General features: G+C 39.6%; 1 protein-coding gene across 1 annotated transcript in view; it reads right to left on the bottom strand.

The window, feature by feature from the left end:
• ITGA9 (integrin subunit alpha 9) overlaps window positions 1-22,707 on the bottom strand; it is a gene marked incomplete at its 5' end in the record, with an annotated part of 207,374 nt that overhangs the window by 77,143 nt on the left and 107,524 nt on the right. The window contains one exon of the mRNA XM_083854287.1: window positions 11,653-11,729. Coding sequence (XP_083710413.1) covers window positions 11,653-11,729 — 77 coding nt within the window. The remainder of the gene's footprint in view (window positions 1-11,652; window positions 11,730-22,707) is intronic.

The raw sequence follows: 22,707 nt of genomic DNA on the forward strand, positions 1-22,707 counted from the left end.
TGGCTTATTTTGATCAACTGAACTTCTGCCTTCTCCTTCTCATGAAGGCTGGCAAAGACTTCTTCTTTGCTGGCACTGACTTCTGCTGAAGTCTATTCCAGCAAAGGTGCAAAGAGACCTCACACAGCTGATGACCAGAGCTTATCAGAGGTAAGCCAGCTATGGCAAACTAGCACTAAGGCCATCATATCATTTCATTCATTATCTTTCTCTGTATTTCTCAATCTAGTTCTCAAGCAGAGACTTTGCAGTGTGCCCTGAGTAGTACATAACATGAGGTGATAGAAAAAATATAACTGAGAATTCAAGGAGTGGTCAGCCAAGGTTCTGTGTCAGAAGAGCACAGGTTAAGAGTAGTACCATAATAATGTTGCTCTTGATGGAGACTGAATAACTACACTCCCAATGTTCCCCATTAAGAAGGAACTAAATGTCCCATATGAAAAAAAGCACTTACTTTTGGTGTGGTGACTCCAAGGCCATGGCCATAGAACTGCTTGTGCCAGCACCTTTTTGGCACAGGGCTGCTATCTCTGGTGTTTCAGTTCCCCTATATATTACAATTCAGGAATATGGCACAGAGCCTTACCTTTTCCATCTTTCCTACACTTTAATGTTAAAAATTAATGCATTTGAGTAGTAAACAAGAGGTGGAGAGGGCAGGAGAATCGGAGGTAGGGGAAGACACACATCACACACCACTTTATTATGGTATAGAAAAAACAGTAATTCCTAATTATGGCTAGTTACCATATATTCAATGCTTCTCTGGAAATGGTTCTCTTTTCCCCAAGTGTAGTTTCTTTCCCTTAAGTACAAAACAGATATAAATCCCAGCCATGTGTGCCTTCAAACTTTGAAATAAAACTGATAGAACAAGGCATAACATCCCCATAAAAATATTCCTTACCACCCTACAGAAATCTGGTCCCTTTTTATTATTACCAGTAATTTCAACTACACTCAGATGTTCACAACCCTTTATAAATACAACTGAAGAATCAATAGGGAAAGAGTCACCTCTGTTTTCACACAATGTTTATTCCAGAGAGCAGCTTTTGGCTTGAATCAAGCTGTTCTGGTTTATGAAACTGTGACATGAAAGCAAGATGAGGTACAACATCTACAGAAGCTCTAATCTAATCTTTCACCCTTGCAGTCACATATACAAACTACCATCTTTACAAGCTATCCTTGAAATCAACATTACTGTGCTTCTGGGACAAATTTATCCCTCCATGTGTGTGAAAGACAGCATCCTAAGTTTGCAATGCAGACAAAAACTAGTTACTACTGGCAGAAAGAAATGCAACAGATAAATGGTATCAGGCGAAGGCGAAGCCGCACACATCAGCCTGACATGACAAAAAAATTCCCCTCTATATTTTCTCTATTTGTTAAAATATTTGAAGAGCTCTGTTAAAGTACATGCTTGTTGACCATAGATCTGAAATTTGAAGCAGAATCAATAGCACTTTATACCATACTGTTTCTAGAAATTAGATAATCAATGAAGACATCATGCAAACCTATGTGTTTACCATAAAAATTATGCCTTCAGAAATAGATTCCCTGCTATTAGATAGCTTTGATTGCTTGTCCTGCTCCTGGAATGTTGGGGTGCAATATGCAATTTAAAAAACAAACTCAGCTAAGCATTGATGAGAGAAGAAGATCAGTGCCCTATCCAGCGATCACTTTCAGAGATCAATAAAAGGCAGATAAACAGAGAGAAAACATTAGAAAGAGTACAGCTTTGTTACTTAAGGCAATTTGTTTTGCAGTAGCAGGTGTTATACTCCGAGAGTAAGCTATACCTAAGCTATACTATACTCCGAGTCTAAGCCACATATCCCCATATAAGCACATTTCCTCTACAGCTCACACAAAACAGCAAGAGGATTTACGTGGTGACCTAGGAAGAACCTCAGGCTTACTAGATTTTTCAATTTCGAGATGTAATACAGAAAATGTTCACGCAGCTGCATCCCAAAAGACAATGTATTTATGTACATTTATATACATACACGTGCACATCTGTACCAGTCAAGATGTATACTACAAATACAAAACAGAGGTGCATCTGCTTTTCATTGTGGTCTGTACATTATCAAGAATTTCCACCTCTTGAGGCAGCTGATATATGATAGTGCTTCCTGAAGCTAAGCTTTTGTTTTGTTAGCTTTATGCTTCGGTTGCTAGAGCAACAGTGACTTTAACTATCTTATGCCCATAAAATACTAATGTTGAAATGTTCACAAGGAGGGCCAGGTTACACAGCAGCCCAGCAATAAATTCAAGTTATATAAAGAACATCTCTTTAGGATCCAGTTTAAAATAACAACAAAATCCTACTCCAGTAGATTCAGTTAAATTATTCTTTCAAAACAAAACTAGTGTTTAAAAAGGGACAAGACTGGCTTGTACAATATTCTTGACTGATTCTTGTACTAGATATGTGGACTACTCTGGTTTGTTAACGCTCATCACTTGATAGTTGTATTACCATCCGTATGGGTTCCATCACTATTTTCAAAAGGAAGAGGACTGTCCACTGTTATCAACCTGGGTTTATTTATTTTAGGAGAGATTTATGAAGCTCTGAGCACAACAAACCAGATGGGAAACAAGAAACCATTTCTTCGTCCCCATTCATCCTTGACAACCGAAAATATTCACTTCTGCTTTGAGATTATGCTCCCACTGCAATTTGCACTACATCCTGATTAATTATGGGCTCTGCCCTTTCAGGAAACTGCAAGTCCAACCCCGGATGAGTTATAATGGACTTTTCCATATGCCTCGCTCAGCATTCAATACACTAACAACTGTCTGTAGGTAAAAAGATAAATTAGAAATCATAATTCTGCTTCATAACTTCACCAAAAAGCTAAATTCCAAACAGAAATACAAATATACATGAAATGGTAGCAAGCAGTTTTTCACTGCACCCTTTGCAGTGCAGGAAATTACTTTTAAATAATGTCAAACTATATTATAATTTATGAAAGCATTTAAATTACAGCACAAGACTTGGTATGACTTTTTGAGAAAAACGGAAGCAATATACTCGTATCCATTTTCCCAATGTTTCATCACTTTTTTCTCTTTAGAACACTTTTGGTAGTTTAAAAGATCATGAGCTAGGACAGCACTGTATATTACCAAATGACCAGTGGGCAGAAAATGACTGCATTCATGGCTCTGTATTTGTCCTCTTGAGAGTTGGGACTATCCATATTGGTGTACACAGCTTTATACACATAGGGTCTTGACTGTCAAGACCACTTCTCTAGCACTAGAAATGCTAAACAATAACATTTTCTAATTTCAATTTGGTTGTTTTTTGTAAAGCAGATATGAGTTTCATCTCAGCAGCTCTGCTACTTAGGGTAGATTGTCTAGGGTAAACAAAACATCAGAAATATTGTTGAAATAAGTGTTTATTCAATGAAAGACAAAGTAAGTGAAAACAAATACTTCATCTGCTATGAATGAAGAGGAAGGGAAAACCAGATATTACTAGAGCAAATAATTAAGCTCCACAAAAAAGGATATTGTCTTTCCTCATCACAACTGTTTTGTTAAGATGCACTTCAGGGGCATGAAATCCCAATGGGCATACTATGAAACATGATACTTCTCTGGAAACAAATTTACAAATTTATGATCAAAGAAGGCTAAGTGCTGAGATGTGAGCCTGGTCAAATTGATCAAAGAGCTTTGCCTTTCACATTAAAACCACAGGCTTACAACTTTTCTTTGTGGCTTTGCAAAACTCTGTGATCAGTGAGAACCTTTACTAACTTTTTTAGTAAACATTACTATATTAATGAGATACACTCAAAAAGCTTTGAACTTTCTGATCAAAATTTTATGTTATTCTTCCTTCCTTTAGAACACATGGATTTTCTGCACTGTTAAAACACTAACTCACGTTCTATGCCATTACACCTTGTGCTGATGAAAAGCAAATTGGACAAAGCTGTCATAACATATTTTTATCTATGATTTCTAGATTCTTTCAGCTCAGGTTCTGTAATAATTTGACAAGTCAATATGAAACTTTTGAGGTTCATTTTTAAAATCAGCTACCTAATATCTGATAATGTGCCTACTGAACCAGAGGGAGTCCTTCTGCTCATTTTACTAGACCCATGAGCATATTCCTCCTTGTATCTATGCACAACACTTGCAAACAGTCAGTTTTGCAGTTGCATAGCTAGTTCTTATGCCAAATTATTCACTCTTCAATAATACAAATAATATGCTTAAAAACTTTAGAGTTGTAAGCTCAAAGTCTGGAAGTGATGCAAACTCTCTTTTTTCTTTTCAGAGAGGCTTGGGTTAAGTATTTCAATATCACATCCTAAAACATAAAATCTTAAAACATCAGTCAAATCATTTACCTGCTTATCATATGCAGAGCCATGGATAAAACAAAAGAGGTCACAGAAATAAGTGTTGGCATTAAAAATGTTAATCCTTTGGTGAGTCAGAGAAGGAATTTATATGGAAAAAAGGTAAAAACAATCTTCTGATGAAATGACCAGTTAATACTGGAAAATACTTTTTCTTCATAAATTACTATTTCATTTAAAATGGAAACCTTTTCAACTTGAGGAAATTTTTGACAGACTGGAATTTTGTCCCTTCTCTGGCTAATTTCAGAGGAACTAATGGAAGGAGAAACAGCCCAACCCACAAACTTGACCTTTCAATTGGAAAAGGACATTTCTCAAAAATCCCATTTCATAAGAGAACTTTTGAAAGTGTTCACTTCAATTCAATTCAACCCCTAATTTGGAAAAACTTGAAAATTTCTGCAAAATGCACCTGTCACTCCTTTGACTTCCTATGACTTTTGCTTCCAATTTCACATTTCCAAAAAACCACCAATTTTAAGCAGTATATACAGGAACCCACCCCAGACAGTCTGTAGGAGAACATAAATTTAAGCCTAATGAATGGTGGCCTTTGAAGATGCTCTAAACCAACACAAAAAAAGCAATCTGCTTCTTCCTAATAGCCAAACATCAGTCAGAAGCACTCGGATAATTCTGATCTAATGATGGATAAAAGGTAACTGTTGTATTTTGTTTAAGTCCCATTGTTAATGGACTGTTCTATATCCCTCTGTTTCCCTGAATTAATGGTTTTGTCCCGAAAGTTGTTTCCACCCCCTGAGCTGTCAGTAGCACCTAACCCAAGCCCTTTTTCCTGAATGTTCTAAGTCAATCCTTCCCTTGGGCCAAACCTTGTCTAAACCTGTCCCAAGGATTCCCCTAATCCTCAACACCCCACTGGCCCAAGTGACCTGTTCTCCTCTCACTGTTTTCCCATCAGTTCCTGAAGTACAAAACTTCTTGCTCTCCTCCCACATCCTCTCCCTGGTTAGAATTTGGTACTCACCCCTGGGACCTCCCCCATTTATAAGCTACTGCAGACTGTATTCTGGGTCTTTTCTGTCACTGACTGTTCAGAGGGATAAGCCCTTCTGAATTAAAAAAAGAACCTCCCTCTCATTCCTTGTCCCCAGCCTGCAACAATTTAAAAATCTTTGTGCCATAGAGCAAGAAGCTCTAAGCTGCATCTCTTGTCACCCAGTCGAGACACATGTCCCACTCTCAGTGCCATGCCATGGTGGTTGAGCTAGCCAAAAGACTCCAGCACAGCATCAGGTAACCTCATGTCAAATAAATGTATGAAAGTTAGACTTCTTCTTGGACTTTGTTAGGAATAGTGATATTAATTACAGAATTTTCTGTCCAAGGGGGCTCATAGTCCTACGCTTACAACCCGATTTACTTATCCACACAGCTTGTGCTGGAATACAGCAGCTACATGATATTCGCAACATCATCTTTCTTTCTTCTTGTACTTTTTGTTTTTGGTAAAGCTGCTCTGTTCATTGCAACACACAGGTTGTTAGTGTATTTACATAGCCATACAGGATTTCCTTCGTAGCTGTATCTCACATGGAAACAACCACCCATTCTGCTCTGGTGTTTTTAGCTAGCTTGTTTATTAGGGCTGGAAGAAAGTCCATTTTTTCAAACACCTTCACTGTTCCTCAAATATCCTCACACTTTTCACCTGATTCCTGTTACATCCTAAAAAGGCTTGATAACTACCACTGCCTTTGCAGAGCCAGTCAGATGCAGAGAGGCACCAGGTTAGGAACTGAAACTGCATTGGTGTGTCAGACAAGATGTTCCTCAGCAATTTCAGGTTCTTCTTGAAAGACCAGAGAGAGGTTTTTTTTCCACATAAAATACCAAATGAATGGATATAAGATTTTGAAGGCTAGGGAGATACAAACTTCTGCAAAACACCTAGTTCAGAGTTTACCTCAGTACATCCTGTTGCTGCAGAAACATGATAGAGAAGATGTTTACTCTGCTGAGAGAACAGAGTGAGGCATTAAAGTCAAATGATAGGTAATAAATATATATTTAACACTAAAAAATATTTCACAATAATAATTAACATAACTTTTTTTTTTTTCAGTAGTGAATTGCTGGAGAGGAAACCTGGACCAAGTTATGGTCAAAAAAATAAAGTTTATTGAAAAATATGTTATTCCTATTTCTCTTATGGTTTCAGGTTAAAGTTACCCATACAGAATACATACATGTATTCTTTACACTAAGATACTTTTAAGTTTCTTCCTTTAGAAATCACCAACACCAATATCCACAGGGAATAACTGCATGGATAAGCCCAGATCTTGACATCTCCTATGAAAGATGCAAGACTCAACACTGGAGAATTGTTGAAAGGGAGGCAATGAGTCCTGTTTCTGTGCCATGCTGCCAAAACATCACATATTTATTCTTTAACAAAGAAGGATCTAAGAATAGTCATGACTGGAAAGCTTAAATGCCTCTCTCCTGCTCCTTCAGTTTCTCCTAGTGCTGCCTTCATGAAGTCCCCAGCACACTCCATGGCTACTTTTTCCATATTCCTAATTACCATCTGTAGTTTTAGGCTGGCAACACTCACACCCCTATGAGAAAGTCCAGGCCAACCACTAGAAAGAACATTTGTAGCAATACTAGCACACACCACTGTAGCTGTCTCTACATGCTAGCTCACAACATCTGTCAGAGTGTTCAGTCCTCACAGTTTGCTTGCCAGGTCCAGTCTTGAGAAGCTGCATGTTCTTGCTGGCAGAGGTGGCATCAGCCAAAGGCATGGAGTCCCCCACTGTCAAGTTTCCAGCCACAGTACTGGAGCATGCCCATAACCATCCCTACTCAGATGTTTCCATGTTGAAGAAAGGCTGATTTTGTCAAAGCAATTTTGCTTAGGTTACAGAAAGGATTTACCTCGAGAAAAGTCAGAACACTGAAGAAAAGCTAGTTGGAAGGGATTTCTAAAGGTCAGAAAATCCATTCTGATCCTCCTCAATACTCAACTTATTGCCAGCAGCAAATGAGGTCAGCAGAGACCTTATCCAAACTAGTCCTAAAACCCAGGATGGCAGAGCACACCATCTCAGCACATCTCATTCCTGAGCAGCATGAACTGCTTACGCAAGAAGGTTTTTCCAAATCTCTGGGTTTTTTCCAGCCAAACAACAGTCCATGACCCTTACCCTGCTTACCATCTGTCACAAGCAACAAGATTGCTGGCTCCTTTGTCCAGCAATCCCTTCAGGAAGCTGGGATTAGTTTGCATGCAAACTGATGCTAATGAAGGTGCACAAGCCTTGAAGAGATTTATCTGTTAACTGAAAACAAGCCAATTTTTTTCCAGAATAAATGCATCTCAACTCTTCTTCAATCCAATACAGCATGTAACCCTAGTATTAAACTCAAGTTAAACCAGGAGCTCCTTTCACTGTAATAGAAACATTCAGAAGAAGAACACATCCCATCTCTAGCTTCCTATATCTTTGCAAAAACTTCCAGATAAAATTAGAAGGCTTTAACACTTTTTTATCAACACTTGCTTCCAAACAGTCCCACCCTTTCCTCTTCTATGAATTCACAGTGAAGGGTTTCAGCTGCCCAGCAGCACTATTTCCACATGCAGAAACACTTCAACATTAAATAACAAGCCAAAACCACTCATATCTGCCCAGAATAGCAGTGAAGTTTCTACCTAACACACAGAGATTTGCTTGATTTTTAGCACTTTGGATAAATGGCCATCTATTATGTAGTCACTTAGATTGAGTGTTAACATCTTGGGCAGTTTAGCTGTTATTTATCAAAATTAAGCACTCTCAATTTAAGGGTATACAAATAAGTTTTCAGGAGAGAATGAAATATCCCACAAAAATTAAAATCAGAGCAGGCCTGATTAGCTCTTGCCAGCAGAGACTGTTTTTCCTATTATTAATTTTGTATGTAAGTGTGCTGGTTTCAGCTGGGGTAGAGTTTATTCAGTGGCTGGTATGGGGCTGTGGTTTTTATATGTGCTGAACACAGGGTTAATAATATAGAGAACTTTTCATTACTGCTGCGCTGGACTTATACATAGCCAAGGCCTTTTCTGCTTTTCATACTGACACACTGGCAAGGAAGCTGGGGGAGGCATGGGAGGTTGGGAGAAGACACAGGTGTGACAAGTGACCCCAACTGATGATGCCGTATAACATTATGCTCAGTATATAAAGTAGGGGGAAGAAGGAGGAAGGGGAGATATTTGGAGAGATGGCATTTGTCTTCCCAAGTCAACATTATGTGTGGTGGCCCTGCTCCACTGGAGATGGCTGAACCCCTTCCTGCCCATGGAAAGTGTTTCTTCATTCCTTAGTTTCCTTTGTGTACACAGATTTTGCTTCCCGTAAGAAACTGTCTTTATCTCAACCCACAAATTTTCTAGCTTTTACCCTTCTGATTTTCTCCTTCAATCCCTCTGTGGGGGAGTAAGCAAGTGGCTACATAGTGCTTGGTTACTGGCTGAGGTTTCATATCTCAAAGCTGGATGCCATCTTTAAACTGGGTAATTCTAATGATTCAAATGCATCATAGGCAAACTCTGTATCAGAGTAGCTTGTGCAGTTCCTGAGCTCATAAGAATGCAAACAATTCTCTTGATGATAATGTAATCTGAGCTACCTTCCCATGCACAAATATGCTGTAACCAGCACACATTTGAAAGCATATATAGTGGTGAACAAAACTATACCTTGCCATATATATTAAGGTACAGTTTGAACTCTGAACAGCTTTTGGCTCTAACATGCTACAAATTTAAGAAAAGTGTTTAAGGACAGCCCGTTCATGTAGCAGAGAACCCTGTGTCCAATTATGTCTAAAAGCAAGATGACTATGGAAGAACAACTCAAATACAGAGTCGCATTTTACTGATATATTTCTGCAGCTTTCAGAATTTATATTTGCCATTTCACTACTACATACAGTCTCAGCACTTACAGTATCTGAAACAGTAAAATCCAGATTAATCACCCACTTCATGAAAGTATACTTCCTTGGTTTTTTTTCATTGCTCTGAATAGTTTAATAAGATTAGCAAACTTTATCATCTTGCTATTCAATTCTAGCAGATTATTTTCCATATAATTTGTGAATATGCTGAATAGCACTAGCACTTGCACAGCTTTCTCCACCACCAAAACAAACTCTTTACACCTTTTCTCTGTTGGCTTTTAATTAGGAAGTAGTACTCAGGGCACCATTCCTCTCAGATCTGGGCAACTTACTTTCTTGGTGAGAAAGTTAAGCTAAGGTAGACGATCTTAACCAATACACCCTATCCACAGGTCCAGTGACATTTTCAAAGAGCTGCAGCAGATCTGAGAGACAGAACTTACAACTGCCTATCTATAAACATCCTGTTTATTTCAGTTCAGTGGATCTGTGCAGCACTAACTGCATCCTTTCCAAGAATAAGTTCACCAAATTTAGGTGATTAGACAAAGGTATTAACATAAACTTGCTAACAGTGAAGTCAAATGTTTTGTGCAGATAGTAATAAGTGAATTATGTGTTTTGCTCTTTCAAAAAAACCCTTTGCTTTGTGCACAGACTTACCTTAATCAAGAATAATGTGGAAAAATTGTGATGGGATTATTTTGCATAAAAGACACGGGGCTGGAAAAATTCAGGACAACACTTGTTTAAAATCAGAATCCATAGCATATTTCTTGGATATTTTAGATGCAATATTAACAAGGATCTATTTTTGTAAGAGATATTCATTGTGCTGTATTTCTTAATAACTGAAGAGCTGTTTAGCTAAAGAAAGCCCATACTGTGCAGAGATTTGACAACATCCTGTTTATTTCAAAAAGGATTTCAGGTTGTCACTTGGTAAAGAAAATTTGAGAGCATTTGTTGAATATTTTGCTATCAAATGTAGAAACTGTATTTGAATATTCTAAGCTCTTATGACATGTGTGACTTTTAAATTGCCAAGATAAAATAAATAACAGCTGTAAAAACAAACAGCCTAATGGTCCAATTCCAACCACAGTGATTACTACACAATGACTGACAAGTTTTAGGATCTGTCCCTTGCTGTTTATTCCTCAGCTGTGGGACAAAATCCTTCACTAGCTTCTTTAATCCACACAGAGGTATCTAGCTCTCAACATGTTTTGCTCACCACAAAGTTTGAGTCAAATATCCAGACTAACTGCAGTCAAACCTTGGATTCTGTAGCCTGAGACCTAACACTGATCCCAGCCAATCCCCCAAAACATTCATGTGAATTTCAGTCCTGTGTGGAGAAGTCCATAACTTGACTTGGTTTTGTTTTCAAGTACTGTTACAGCATGCTGTTTATATAAAACATGTCTGTGACCATTACTACTTCTATTTTTGTTGTTTTGTGTGGGTTGTTTCTTTTTTGTCTTTCACTCTCTTTCCTGACCTGAAAGCAAAACACTTCACAGATTATCCATCAAATAGCAAAATCTCTGGCACACAATTAAATAACTCACATCAGCATTTTCATCTCTAAAAATACAGAAAGGAAGTCATGTGAAGTTCACCTTTAGCTTGATTTATCCCCAAATTGAATATACATCCAGGCAACACAATAGGCATTCTCCTAGGATCACCAGTCACAAGAGACAGAACATAAACTTCACCTCTGGTCTATTTGATGAGTTCTATTATCCCAGAAGAAAGTGAAATCAGACAGTCACCCCCAAGTTGGAACAAGAATTTGAAAGGAGAAGTATTTAGAAGAGTTTGCAAAACTGCAGGTTAACAGTGGTTTGAAGATAATTTGCCATGTTCAGAGGAGTTTTTTTAACCTTACATGTGACAGAACAAACTGCTTTTCTGCAGACAGTTTTACTCCTACCATGTTATGAACAGTATTTTATCCTCTTTAAAAAAATTATGTGTTCCACATTGGTACTTGATTTGAGCATGCACCTTTACTTTCTTTGCCCCTCTCTGCTATTCCGTTTGTTTTCTCTATTTTTGTCCATTGTGACTGTTAGGGTGAAGGTGTCTTGCACTTTATGTGACCAGAGCCCACTGCCACAAGAGTTCAGATTCTGTGAACATCTCAAGACCTTTTGCACAAAAGGTGAATTCACTGTCACCATCTTTCTAGTCTGGACCTAAAACATCTGTGTTTGAATTTTGACTTTTCAATGCCTTTCAACATAAAATGAATGTCATGCTACTGTACAAGAAAGAAAATAAAAGTTTGCTAACTCACCTAGATAGCAATAATTTACCCTGAAGCTTCAAATCAGCAGCACAGTCATCAGATTGACAGTTCCTCTCAAAAACAGTCTGTGAAAAACAGAAGAAAGAACTGTTAAAACATGAAAAAAATAAGATGAAAATTCAAAGAAGAAACATGCTTGGACAAAATAAAAAACAAGACCAAAATCTGTGATACAGGGATATATGGTGTGAGTGTAAAGGAAATTCAAGATGAGGCAAATCTTATCTCTGTCAGAAATGGTTTTATTATCTTTTAACTGAACAAGAAGTTTCATCAAAACCAGACTCTCTCACAGAGGTTTTCCTGAATACATTCTCCCTTCTCATCTGACAAGAGTAACTGCTCATATAATATTCCTGGCATTCTTTCTCTGCCCCAGCTATGTGCATGAATCAGAATATGAAGTATTTATGAAACTATTTTCAGTCCTAAGGATTGCAAGTAAGGAAATCATACAACAAACATTTCCCTAGATCTTATCTAGGGCAGGAAACATTTCTGCCATCGTGCAAGCAGTAGAAAATTACAAAAACTGTTATATATCAGTGATACTCTCAAATAATGGAACCATTGTCAACCTTGTGAACTCTGGTAATACTGAGGAAATGTAACAGATTGATAAAGCTAGGAACTATGAAGGGACAACATAGGGACATACTATTTAAATGGCAGTAGCTTGCCATGGCTAAAAGAGACAGCCACCAGAAAGTGAAAGAAGAGAACAGGAACATGCTCTTGGCATTGAAGAAACTCAGATGCCATTAGGATTATGGATACTTTCCCCTGCTGTTTAGACCATAGACTAATACCTTTCTAAACACAAGGCTAGACTTTTCAGGCTGGATGATTCATTCTTTCAGAGGTGTAATGCTCTTCTACCTACCAAATATTCAAATACCCAATATGAATGTTGCCAACACTGTTCAGCTGGGAAACCTGATAATCCACTGATCTCTTCCTTTTATATCTAGATCTATTTCAATAACAAATGTAAGGACAGGGAAAATCTGTGCAGGACACATGTAATGGTGAGATTGGGTTGGAGAGACTGAAAAGGCAAAAAAATACAAACCATACTGAATCAGTACATTTTTTAAGAGCTCTGCCCAACTGTATCAGGACTGGAAAAAGACTTGAATCTTAAGCCCACAGGGCATAGAGACTTCTAGTTTTTTGCTTTCCAGGAAGGTTCTTGACTGAGCAGGCAGCTTGTTCTCCTTTTTCTATGCTGCCTGAGCTCCCCAAAAAGGAGTGAACATCTATGGAGTTAATTGTGATGCCAAAATGAGTTTTGCCTTTTTGCTTTTATATTTCCTTAATATATATTCATAGCTCTATGATTCTATAGTTATAAAGTTCCTAACTAGCCCCAGTACCTTTCCCTATCATTTGCCTTTCCTGATAGGCAGAAGGACAAAATACATTCCAGAGCCTCCACGCTGGGGATCCAAGGCTTCTGTCCTGTCTTGGCTCTTCCTGGGAGCCAAGTTGAAACCAGCTCTTCAAGACACATTTTCATAAACAAAGTTTAATTCCTATCTAAGGGGGAGGGTTTAGAACAGGGTTGAACCTCGTTTACGCTGAAAAGTGGAAACTGCTTTACCACTTCTGTCTTTAATTGTTTTTTGTTGGTTTTTTTTTGTTTGTTTGTTTGTTTGTTTTGTTTTGTTTTGTTTTTGTTAGTTATGCTAATTTGCTAACTTATAAAATTATTTTCACCCTGTGCGGGGTTGGGCATTTTCTGCATTTGTCCCTGGAGGCCTCCTATGAAGACCAGCCTTTATATTATCTCCGATACCAATATTGTCTTGAAAGTGTGTTGCTTTCTTTCTAGGTTCTTTAAGGCATTAGTTTGATAACAAGTATCAAACTGTGCTGTAGGTTGTACAGTGTTGCAAAAGAAGGAAGGTGGAAGGTGGCCAGGTCATCTGGGTTATTTTGCTCTTTCATTTTTCTTCCCTATCTTTTGCTTTCTCAGAATCTCAGGAGTGAAATTTTTGGGGGATTTAGAAACAAGGACTGCATTTACCCTTCCTCCTTAATAAAAACTACCACAACCAAAGGACAAGAATAATCCTGAGACAGGAAACAGCACTAAGCTTCCCTCTCAAATATGGCACATTTCAGTGGTATAATTTCAAAAGTCCTCAGAATTAATCTTCAAATCACTGTAGCATTTTCACATAGGAAAGACCACTTGGTAGACTTCAGAGAAGAAAGAGTAAAAAACTGTAAAAAAATTCTAGCTTGTCAGTTTCTCTGTTTGAATTGCAAAAAATCTTGGCAAAGTCAACACAGCAATCAAAGAAATTATCTGTACTTTTCAAAGTATAAAATACTATAAGTACATTTAAGTATTGTATTATATTATATATATATAATATAATAATTAATAATTTTCTTACTAAATCTATAGTTACTATTACTCAGAAAGAATGAACAAATACTTCGTTTTCTAAAATCACTGAGCATGTAAGTCTCCCAGCATATCAGGTACTAGAGAGCAAGCTACTTTGAAATACATTGGGAGTATTTTCCTACATCATAGATACCCAGGTTTCTGCACAATATTGGATTGAAGAAAGAAATAAGGATGGTGAGTTCCAAGATCTGTAGCTGTGTAGAAGTAAACTGTTTGCTTCTGTGGAGGATCTTGAACCTGTTCAGGTTTGGGGGGATTTCTCTCACCTCCAAGCAGCTGACTGGTCTGGGTTTCCAGTTCAGCAGGCTCCAAGAACCTATGGATGCAGGCACAACTGATTCAGCAGCCCAGTTCCAGGTAAATGACATCTCTGGACTGTTTTGCTATTTTCTACTGTTTCACTCGTCTACCTGGACTCCACTCTGCCTTCATTTTTTGTGTCTTCTAGAGCCTCAAGCCTCCAGCTTCTCACAGTCTATTTCCTCCATTTTGTTCTCTGCTAACTTGAGCCTTTCCTTCCCTCTTGTTGCTTCTACCTTTCAGGTTGATTAATTCCTGACTGTTTAAATCCCTCCTAAACAATTAAGAAATAAACACATTTAAGGCATCGTAGCATTTGTGAACACTGCTAATATACTTAGTCTAATTGAGCTGCAATTTCTTTGGGCCAGAAACGGCACCAAACTTAACACTGCATGTTGTTAGAGCAGGAGTCCATTCCTGGCATATGGCACAGACCCTATTACAACATCACCACCAATTTTAACTCTAAGTAATCTTTAAAGTGGTGCTTTACAATACCAGCTTTGATGATTTATAGAGCTCTTTAAATATTAAAATTGTTGAAGAAGGTAACCAATGGGTTGTATGTGTTATCCACAATTGAAAAAAAGGATGTAGGGTGAAACACTGTGGAAGAAGTTCATAATTTTTGCTGTGACTGTTGCCCGAAGTGAAGAGGAGCAATTCTGAACAGTGGTTTTATGAAATCTAATTGTATTCCACTGACATTGTTCCAAGTACCTCACAGATTTGGATATATATATCAGAGATGGCCAGGAAGTATCCTTACATAAGAAATACATACATGAAAAATTGAGGAGTACAAGGTGGAGAGTGGAGATCAGGGCAAAAGTCGCCCTGAGAAACACAGCTGCATCTCTTATCTCAAGGCCACCACAGAGTTGCCTAGCATTTCCATGAGAAAAATTGGTATTTTTGTACTCAGATAATGTCAATGCTTGTAGGACACATCTTTACTGTATAAACACAAAACTAGTGTAAAGTTCATTCTCAGTGAGTCTCTCAGACTTCCTGCTATCACCAGACATACAGCAAAGCAGAGACAAAAGCCAGCTTTCCAGCATTCACGATTCCTCCCTGCACTCTCTCCACTGCTGCACAGAACCCTGCATCTATGGGAAATTGTTCCAGAGCAGTTCCCACCAAGTCACCAAACCTTCTTGACAAACACAGTTTTCTCAAATTCTGCATGGAAACTTTTCTGAGTAAAAGAGATTATACTGTTGGGAGGTCCAGTAATGTGACATATCTACCTGAGGGGTTAGGAAAGATGGATGACACCCATATCCTCCAGAGAGTAAGCCAAAATTCTACATTTAAATACACTTATTATAAAAAGTGAATATACACATCTGTACACAATCAAACTTACAGTAAGGAGAGATCTAGAGCTGATCAGGAAGGGAATATGTCTACATAGGTAGTCAGATCAGGGCCCCAGAGCAAGTATCTTTGTGTCTGTCCATTTTGCCTCTTGAAGAGATGTGTAAGGACTAAATTCCACATTTTATGGTAAAGGCCAGGGGTAAATGTAGGAGAAAGTAGAAGAGGGATAAATCTCTAGTTCCTGCATTCTAAGCCACCCTAAGAATAAAGCTGCTGGGTATTGGGCATGTAGATATTCTCCTTTTCCTTCTTGCTGCTAGTGTACTCTACTGAAAGCTGATAGGAGGTAAAACAAGTAAGAAGGAGCCTGGCTTCAGCCTTATGATCAGAGCTCTGTGCTCTGAGGAAGGTGATCTGTGATTTTAAACCAGATTCTGTGATTTTAAACTGCTTCACTTTCTTTCAATGGCTATCTAAAATTAAACAAATCTATGTTCCTGGAAGTTGGGAAGAGAACAGGAAACATATTAAATAAAAAAGCTCCTGTCCCACTCCAGCCCACAGAAAATACTGTAAGTCTCTCAATAAATTAAGGAGGAAAAAAGCTTTTCAAAATATCCAACCTATCAAAATTCAGGAAAGCACATGGAAATTTTAGGTTGTAGACAAAATGTACTATAATGTTTGAGAGATTGCCAGTACTATTCCAGTAAGAGTTCTGCCAATGCTTTCACAGAAAGGGAAAGCAACAGCTGAATGTCAATATTTGAAGAGAAGGGAGAGAAGGAAAATTCTCAACCTATGAAAACATGTTATTTTATGGACTGGATAAGGGAATAGTGATTCACTCTAGATCAGATATTTAACAAATTCCTCACATCAGTCTATAGAAGGTTCACACAGCATCCCTTAAAAAGTGGCAGAGCTGGTCTTTCGTATCTGAGGATCCATTCCTTTAATTTCATAAACTGTACCATGGACTTCTGCAGGGATACTTCGGTTATGCAAAATAATCAGGGTTAAGAATACACTACTTCAATCTCTACACTGATTTCCAGTGAATTGTCACCAACCCTATGGTATCTGCAGAGATGACTTAGCAATTAGATCACGCTACTATAATTCAATCAGGGGGGTTGTCATTCTAATAATCCTTTAGGTTTTAGATATTAATGTTATCGGTGAAGTTGAGTTCCTGGCTCTTATTTAGAAACCAGGATATATGATCCAATTTTCAAATGCTAAGCTGTAAGCAACTCTCACTAACTTTTCTAGGAAGTATTTTCTGTATATAGATTTACAAACCAATTACATCAATGTGCCTATAGATTCAGGAGCTTGATTTTGGACCTGAATTTGATTTTAAACCTTCAAGTTGCCTGAAAAATAAAACTATTACCTACATGTCTACTGACTACAGAAAAAGAAATATAGATTGATTATTTTGAGACATCCCATGCTTTACTATACTACTCATGGAAACAGTCCATTTTTATATGCTGCCGAGTCAGGCACAAAATGGCTGATTTAAATTCCCACTAGAGGAGCAATTATTACTGTGAAAAACATTCCAGGATTTCACCAGATGTGCCAGCTAAAATGAGAACACATGATTTCCACAATACCACCAACTGAGTGGTGGAGTGAACACGCTTCAAAGGCAGGAATACTAGGGGAATGAAACCAGTGTGCTGGTACTGCGTGGTACAGGGGATGAAGGTTAGCTATCAAGCTCCCTCAGTTCCACACAGACATCATCAGAGCACTAGGTTTGAAGGTGGAAGGCAGTAAGACCAGGATCATTAGAGATGTGCCTCGGGGCAGCATACCACAGTTGGGGGTGAAATCAATAGCCCAGCAGAAGTGCACCTACACCAGTGCACACTGTATGCATAACAAACAAGAGAAGCTGGAGGTCATGTGGAGCTGGAAAGCTATGATGTAATTGCCATCATGGAAATGAAGTGGGATGACTCACAAGACTGGAGTTCTGCAATTCATGGCTACAAGTACTTCAGAAGGTGGAATCTTTGATAGGTAAACTACTGGCTGTACAGCTGACCCAGAGACTTTAGGTAAATGAAGCTAAATCCACTTCGCAGCCAGTCGCTACTGGTGTTCCCTGGGGCTCAGTTTTAGGGCTGGTCCTTTTAAAAATAGTTATTGATGATCTGGATGAGGACATAGAGTGTACCTTCAGTAAATTTGCAAGAAATATCAAATTGGGTGGAAGTGTTGATCTGCTCTCTGCAGATTGACGACTCAATCAATGGGATGAGAAAAACAGCATGAGGTTCAGTAAGGGGAAGTGCTGGGTCCTGCATTTGTGTCCCAGCAAGCCCATGCAGCACTACAAGCTTGGAGAAGAGTGGCTCAAGAGCTGTTCAGCAGAAAGGGGCCTAGGGATGCTCAGTATGAGCCAGCAGTGTGCTCAGGTGGCTAAGAAGATCAGTGGCATCCTGTCCTATACGAAGAACAGGGTGGCTGGCAGGACTAGGGCAGAGATCACTCCTGTTCTTGGCATTGGTGAGGTCATACCTTGAGTACTGTGTTCAGTTCTGGGCCTCTCACTTTTAAAAGGACATTGAGGTGCTGGAGTGTCTCCAAAGGGCAAAAAGGCTTGGTGAATGGTCTGGAAAATGTGTCTTACGAGGAATGGCTGAGGGGCTGGATTTGTTGAGAAGAGGGGCTCAGGAGGGCCCTCATTGCTCTCTACAACTACCTGAAAGGAGGTTGTAGTGAGGTGGGGGCCAGTCTCTTCTACTGTGCCTACAGTGAAAATGTCTTTAAGCTGAGACAGATGAGATTCAGATTAGATATTAGAAAAAGGGTGGTCAGGCATTGGAAAAGGTTGCCCAGGACTGTGGTGGAGTCACCATTCCTGGATGTGTTTAAGAATTATCTGGGTCTGGCACTGGTGTTCAGTAAACTGATGTTTAGTGGTTTAAGGGTTACAATGATAGTGCTGGGTTCATAGCTGGACTTGATGATCTTAAAGGTCTCTTCCAAACTTGATGATTCAATGCAAGGCAGGAAAAAGGAGGTCATGGTGTGGCTTTGTACATTAAGGAGTCTTTCAACTGTCTATCCAGGATAATGATGACAAAATTGAGTATCTATGGGTAAGAATCAGGAGGAAGACCAACAAGGCAGACATCCTGATGGGAGTCTGTTATGGACAATCCAATCAGGATGAAGGGATGGATGAACTATTTGGTAAGCATCTGACTGATGTTTGATAACTGCTAGCCCTTGTTCTTGTGGGAAACTAACTTGTGGGATGTGTGCTGGAAACTCAACACAGTGGAGAGGAGGCAGGCTAGGAGGTTTCTTGAATGTGTAGAAGACAACTTCCAGACACAACTGGTATGTGAGCTTAGCAAGGGAGGTGCCCTGCTAGCCTTGCTTTTTGCAAAGAGAAAAGGGCTGGTGGGAAATGTGGTGGTCAGATGATACTCTGGCACAGTAACCATGACATAATAGAGTATTCAATTCTTGGTGAAGTAAGAAAGGGGTCAACAAAACCTCTACCTTTGGCTTCAGGAGGGTGGACTTTGCCCTGCTCAGGACACTAGTTCAGTTCACTAGACAGCCCCCTAGGAAACAATCCTTAAAAAGAAGGAGGTCCAGGAAAGCTGGACATACTTTAAGATGGAAGTTCTAAAGGTTAGGAAAATGCCTTCCCTATGTGCCCAAAGATGAACTGGGGAAGAAGACCAGCCTGGCTGAACAGGGAGCTTTCACTGGAACTTGGATTTATGACCTTTGAAAGAAGTGGCAGTCAACTCAGGAAGGGTACATGAATGTCGTTATGTCATGTAGAAAAAAATTAGAAAGGTGAAAGCTCAGCTAGGACTTAATCTGAACACTGCTGCAAAAGATAATAGAAATGTTTTTATAAATACATGAACAACAAAAGGAGGGCAAATGAAATCACCATTCTTTATTAGATGCAAGGGGATCATAGTCACCAAGGACAAGGGAAAGGCTGAAGTACCTAATGCCTTCTTTGCATCATTCTTTAACAGTAAGACCAGTTATCCTCATGGCAACCAGCTCCCTAAGGTGGTAGACAGAGACAGGAAGCAGAATTGATCCCCTGTAATCCAAGAGGAAACAGTCAGGGACCTGCTGAGTCTCTTAGATACTCACAAGTCTATGGGACCAGATGGGATCCATGCTAGGCTGATGAGGAAGCTGTAAGAAGAGCTGCTTTCCATCATTTATTATCAACCCTGGCTAACTGAGTGACTGGAAGCTATCCAGTGTGATGCCCATCCATAAGAAGGCCAAAAGGAGGCTCCAGGAAACTACAGGCCTGTCAGCCTGACCTTGATGCCTGCACAATTATGGAACTGATCATCTTGAGTGTGATCATGATGCCGCTTTTAGTTTTTCCTCTTTTTTTTAAAATATGTTCTCTGTATTCTTCACACATATATGTGTAGCTCTACAGCCTATTACTATACTAGTAGTTAGCTTTCCCAGTAATTTTCCATGGCCTTTTCCTAGGCAGAGAAACAAAACAAATTCCAGAGCTCCAAGCCCTGAGAGGTGCAAAGCCTCTGTGCTATCTTGGCTCTTCCTGGGAACCAAGGCCAAGAACAATTCTTCGAGACACATTCTCATGAACAAAGTACAGCTAGTACCAAGCGGGGAAAGGGGACTCCAAAGAAGGGGCTTGACCTGGGAGGAAACTGAATCACTGAATCACTTGTCCTCCTAAATGGTGCTTTTTATCAATTATTTTAATTTCCTAAAACCTATAAATATGTAGTCATCCCTGTAGGGATGGGCTTTTGTGGACATGTTTCCATAACTGCCTCTGAAGGCCTTCAAATAAAGATCCACTCTTATATTACCTCCTTACTAAAATCATCTCAAGTTTCATTTCTGAGTTAGAAAAAAGACAACAATCACATGACACATACAGGATAACCATGGGATTAGGCCCAGCCAGCATTTGTTTAGGAGGGGCAGGCCCTGCTTAACCAGCCTGATCTCTTTTTATGACCAGGTGACCCGCCTGCTGGATGTGGGGAAGGCTGTGGATGTTGCCTGCCTGGACTTCTGCAAAGCCTCTGACACCATCTCCCACAACATTCTCCTCGAGAAGCTGGCAGCCCATGGCTTGGACAGGTGTACTCTTTGCTGGGTTAAGAACTGGCTGGATGGCCAGGCTCAGAGAGTGGTGGTGAATGGTGCTGCATCCAGCTGGTGGCCAGTCACTAGTGGGGTTCCCCAGGTCTCCACTATTGGGACCAGTCCTGTTAAATATAGTTATCTATGATCTGGACAAGGGGATCAAGTGCACCCTCAGTAAGTTTGTAGACAACACCAAGTTAGGTGCAAGTGTTGACCTGCTAGAGTGTAGGAGAGCTCTGCATATGGATCTGGACAGGCTGGATTGATGGGTCGACAACATTATGAGGTTTAACAAGACCAATGCTGGGTCCTGCACCTCGATCACAACAACCCTATGCAGTGCTACAGGCTGGGGAAGATTGTAAACCAAACTTTTCCAGCTGAAGAAAAGTGTAGGGTAATTCATCCATTTCACTGAGGGGCTAGCACACTGCCACTTGTCAAGCCATCTAAGCCAAATACATTCATTTGTCCACTATTTCAGCTGACCAAATTCAGCAAGACCAAAAGAGACACCACTGAAGGGATGGCAGAGGGAAGAATATAAATTGCTTTCAGCAATCCCACTCCAACCAAAGGGAAAACAATTGCAATTAGGCAGGAAGGGTGGCCCATGATCTCTGCAAGAATAAATGTAAAAGATCATTTGGGAGCTTGCTCTGCCAAGGAGGAAGGAGTTTTGTGGCAAGCTGTTTCATATGGCAATTAGATTGATCCCTGCAGTCTCCCAAGGACTTCCAACATGCCTAGGTATAAGTCAGTTAATCTTCAAATGTACTACCTAACCAACCACCGGCAGCTGTTCTAACTTACTCAGCTGCACCAGTAAACTGAATTACCCTTACCTTCAAGACAGGAGCATCCTAACTTCTGACCGATGCCTAGGAATGCAGTAGTTGGCATAGGTTAAAATCATGCCAAGAGCCATTCCAACAGCTTGCCAGAATAAAGATGTCATTCCAATGCCAAGAAATGTCATGAGCACAGCTCAGCTTGCAGACAGTGATATGACCTAACTCATGAAGGAACACAGGGACGTCTGCTCTGGAGAAGACACCACTGACAAACCTGGGCCACACTGTGTGTACAGACACTGTATTTCCTCCTGTCCAGATCTGTTATTTCTTTATTCTCAGTATGAGATTGAGGTGCATGTGCATGTTTTAAAATATAGAATGGCATTATTTGTTCAACAAACCAAAAATCACTAGATATGTTCATAAATCATCTTCATGAAAATTCTTCTATACTCTCTTGTGCCTGCCAACCAAGCTAATTTATTTACTTAACCAGCTTTTCAAACATAAGTATTTCAAAAAAATAGACCTCTGCTTTAAAAAGGTGATGTTCATCCAAGAAACATGCAGTCTCATTCACCTAGGAGAGGGAGGGGAAGGGAAGGGAAGGGAAGGGAAGGGAAGGGAAGGGAAGGGAAGGGAAGGGAAGGGAAGGGGAAATAAACCCATCTTATTTTAGCATGGCATGTCCAACAATAACAGCATGAGCAGGTTTCCCTTGCCAAATGTCTGGATCTGTATGTCCTCAAGAAGAGGACAGTTGAGTCAGGCAAACTTTTTGTTCTTCTGCCCACTGTTCTCCCGTCAGACAGTTCCCATGTCCCGTTCTGCACTAACAAAGGCTTAACCAGGAAAGAAGGCCAGGACCAAGCCTTTCACAAGAACCTCCTACATTAAGAACCAGATAGAGTACGAACATTCTCATCTTTCCCTTCCCAGCACAAAACAGCCTGAAACAAGAAAGTGACCTCACTTTGTGCTGTCCAGCCTTGAATGAACAAGCTTTACTATGTCACTAAGCATCACAAAAGTTAGCAACAGTTCAGATTG

This window comes from Zosterops lateralis (assembly GCF_965231275.1).
Source record: "Zosterops lateralis genome assembly, chromosome: 1".
Taxonomy (NCBI): domain Eukaryota; kingdom Metazoa; phylum Chordata; class Aves; order Passeriformes; family Zosteropidae; genus Zosterops; species Zosterops lateralis.